We start from the raw sequence: 2,939 nt of genomic DNA on the forward strand, positions 1-2,939 counted from the left end.
AATTGTGCAGAATGCACAATGGCTGGCTGTCCATAGGGGCTTTTCGCACCGCATAGATCTAGGAACTCAGTTCTAGGAACTAGTCACCATGGTAGCTCCCGGAGAACTAATTTTCCACCCGGGCCATTTTTCTGGTTGCATTCAAACAGCAGTAGGACCTGTAGCGGTGTCTTTAATTGCGGCATTTACAGACGTCAACAACCGGTGGACGGAGGACGTTGTGATTGGAGCTAATGGGTTTCATGATAAAGGAGATGGAATGTAAACGCATAATTTACGCGATTGAAAGAGCAAAAAGTGGAGCTAAAGATGCGCAATCTCCATGACAGCTTGCAGTGCTACATCTCATTAAGGCTGAGAAAAAAAACACAACGCTGCAGATAACTGCTAAATGCTGTTATAGCTGAACACCCATAATCATTAGGGGGGTAACATCATTTGTGAAGGCTACAGTGAAAAAACAAACATCACGATTTATATTTTATTTATATTTTCTATATTTTTATAGTTTGTATATCAGTGAATGAATGCTGCGTTTTACACATAGACTGTAAAAAAAGATGGACGACGCATCACCACTTCCTTTCACTGTAGGAAAATTAAGCCAAAATGTCCCAGAAATGGCCGCTGTCGTCTTGTGCTGATGACGTTATTTGGAGCCCAAGTCTGTGCAGTATACTGTAGTATACTATAGTATACACTATAGTGATCACGAGGAGGAGCCGCGGTATCAAAGTCCTGCCCTAAACTCCCTCAGATCACAAGCACACAATCATGACGCCACAACCTTTTATTATAGCATCAAACAACAAACTACAAGCAAACTTAATAGAAAAGCAAATATTTACACATACATCAGCCTGATAAAGGAACTACCTAAAATGACAGAAACCATTTTTGGGAAGAAAAAAAATATTTGAAGTGTAATTTGATTTTTTTTTTTCACATTCCCATTTATTTACATGGAGTGGATGGGGACCTTAACTGCAGCCAGCAACCAGAGGAATATGATCAAAATGTTTTAGCTTCATTTTTAGCATGCGCGTCGCACACTTGGTTTTCCCAAAACGGAACATATTTCAACTCTCGGTGACAAGAGAAAAATGCTCAGCGCTCCCACTGCAAACAATTGAAAAAGATACGCTGGCCTCAGGAAAAGAATCGCTTTGGTGGACACACGGCTGGCATACTTTTTACCCTTGGGCTACACTATTGCATACTTATATCTATAACAGTTGTTTATTGTATACTGTCAGAGATATAAATGCTGAATATTTGTCAATACAGGGAGACTCTGGAGGTCCAATGGTCAGCAAGAACGGCTCCCTGTGGATTCAGTCCGGCGTTGTGAGTTTTGGTAAAGGATGCTCTGACCCCAAATATCCTGGTGTGTACTCCAGAGTGTCTCAGTATCAGGACTGGATCAAGTCTAACACGGGAAGCAACCCGCCTGGATTTGTTGAATTCAGTCAAACATCCAACTCCAACTTCACAAGCGTACCCAACCTCCTCTTATTTCCCCTTTCTCTCACATTCTCCCTCATTTCTTTCTCCCTTTTCCTCACTTCCTAAAGAGTGATTGAACAGTAAGCCTCAGGGTTGATTGATGAAGAGGACAGTTCTGCTGTACATGCTCTCATAAATATGAGAAAAGAGCCATTGTATTGTTATATTTGTCATTTATTCTTTTTTTGATGTACTATTCTTGAAAAGCTCTTTTTGACATTATGAGCATAATGAAGTTCAGCATGCTTCTGTCCTTTTTTTGAATAACAAAAACAATCATTTTTATGTTTATATGTCTGATTATCAACATGCAGAACCGATATAGGTTCTAAAGCTCTGCATTTGTTGTTGAAAATGCAAGTTATTACTATGTTGTAATCACACTGCCTAAACAGAATAAATACAAAAGAAGGAACTGAATTGGGGTATTTTCTCTCGCCGTCTCTTTCTCTCTCTTTCATACTGTCCTAATATTTTTGTGTAAAGCCTGATACAGTTTTTTCAAGATTCACTGATGAATACAAAGTTAAAAAAAATAAAAAAAAAAGGCTTAAAATGTCATAAATCTTTTGCTATATTATACATTTCTTTACTGTCACTTTTGATCAATCTAATGCATCCTCGCTGAATAAACATATTAATGTCCTAAAAAAACTTTTAAACTGCTGTGTCCACAAATATATGAAGCAACATAACTACTTTGATCACAGCAATAAATTACGTCTTACAATATATTCATGTAGAAAAGAGCTATTTTAAATAACAATAATATTTTAAAATATTACTAAATATGACTTTATTTGTTTTATTTTTTTCAAATAAATGCAGCCTTGGTGAGCAGAAGAGACATCTTTCAGAAACATTAACTGCTCACAATAAATGTATACATTTCAAATTTGAAAGAGAGGTGTACACATGTTTTTTGTGCGTACGTTCATTCTCTGAATCACCTGTGCACACAATTGAGAAATGATCATAAGATCAAATGTAGGATGGTGTCAGGCCCCATATTTGTAGTGTTAGTGTTGTGTAATTTTCTTCGGTGTAGTCAATGAAGCTCGAGAAGCAGAGTTCCAGATGTCAAAATCAGACTTTATTCAACAAAGTAACAAAGCCGAGATAATGGTAACCGCATCTGAAGTCTCTGTCTATCAGCTCATCCGTTTTATACCTTTTTCTCTCACCAAAGTTGGTAGTCATTAAAACCAAACATGTATTTCTGACAAGCGAAATGCCGCTTCTAATGTAAAAACAGGAAAATGGGAGTGCTGTAAACGGTCAAATACATGATATCCAATCAGATTACCTCATCTTTTGCGGTCAAAACTGACTGCATCCACACAACGTGCATGTGATAGGATGCCCGCTGAATGTGCTGCTTTAGCAAATCGTGCTGCTGTTCAATAAGTAGATCTTCACTTAATAGCATGAAG

The 2,939-nt window shown here is 37.6% G+C and overlaps 1 protein-coding gene across 1 annotated transcript in view; it reads left to right on the plus strand.

Annotated features, from left to right (window-relative positions):
* LOC107731869 (trypsin I-P1-like) overlaps positions 1-1,941 on the plus strand; it is a 6,560-nt gene extending 4,619 nt beyond the window's left edge. Inside the window, exon 6 of the mRNA XM_016543063.1 lies at positions 1,288-1,941. Within this exon, the coding sequence (XP_016398549.1) occupies positions 1,288-1,572 (285 nt within the window). The 3' untranslated portion in view covers positions 1,573-1,941. The remainder of the gene's footprint in view (positions 1-1,287) is intronic.
* Positions 1,942-2,939: the final 998 nt, after the last annotated feature.

The sequence above is a fragment of the Sinocyclocheilus rhinocerous genome, unplaced genomic scaffold (assembly GCF_001515625.1).
Source record: "Sinocyclocheilus rhinocerous isolate Xijiao unplaced genomic scaffold, SAMN03320098_v1.1 scaffold6427, whole genome shotgun sequence".
NCBI classification, from domain to species: Eukaryota; Metazoa; Chordata; class Actinopteri; order Cypriniformes; family Cyprinidae; genus Sinocyclocheilus; species Sinocyclocheilus rhinocerous.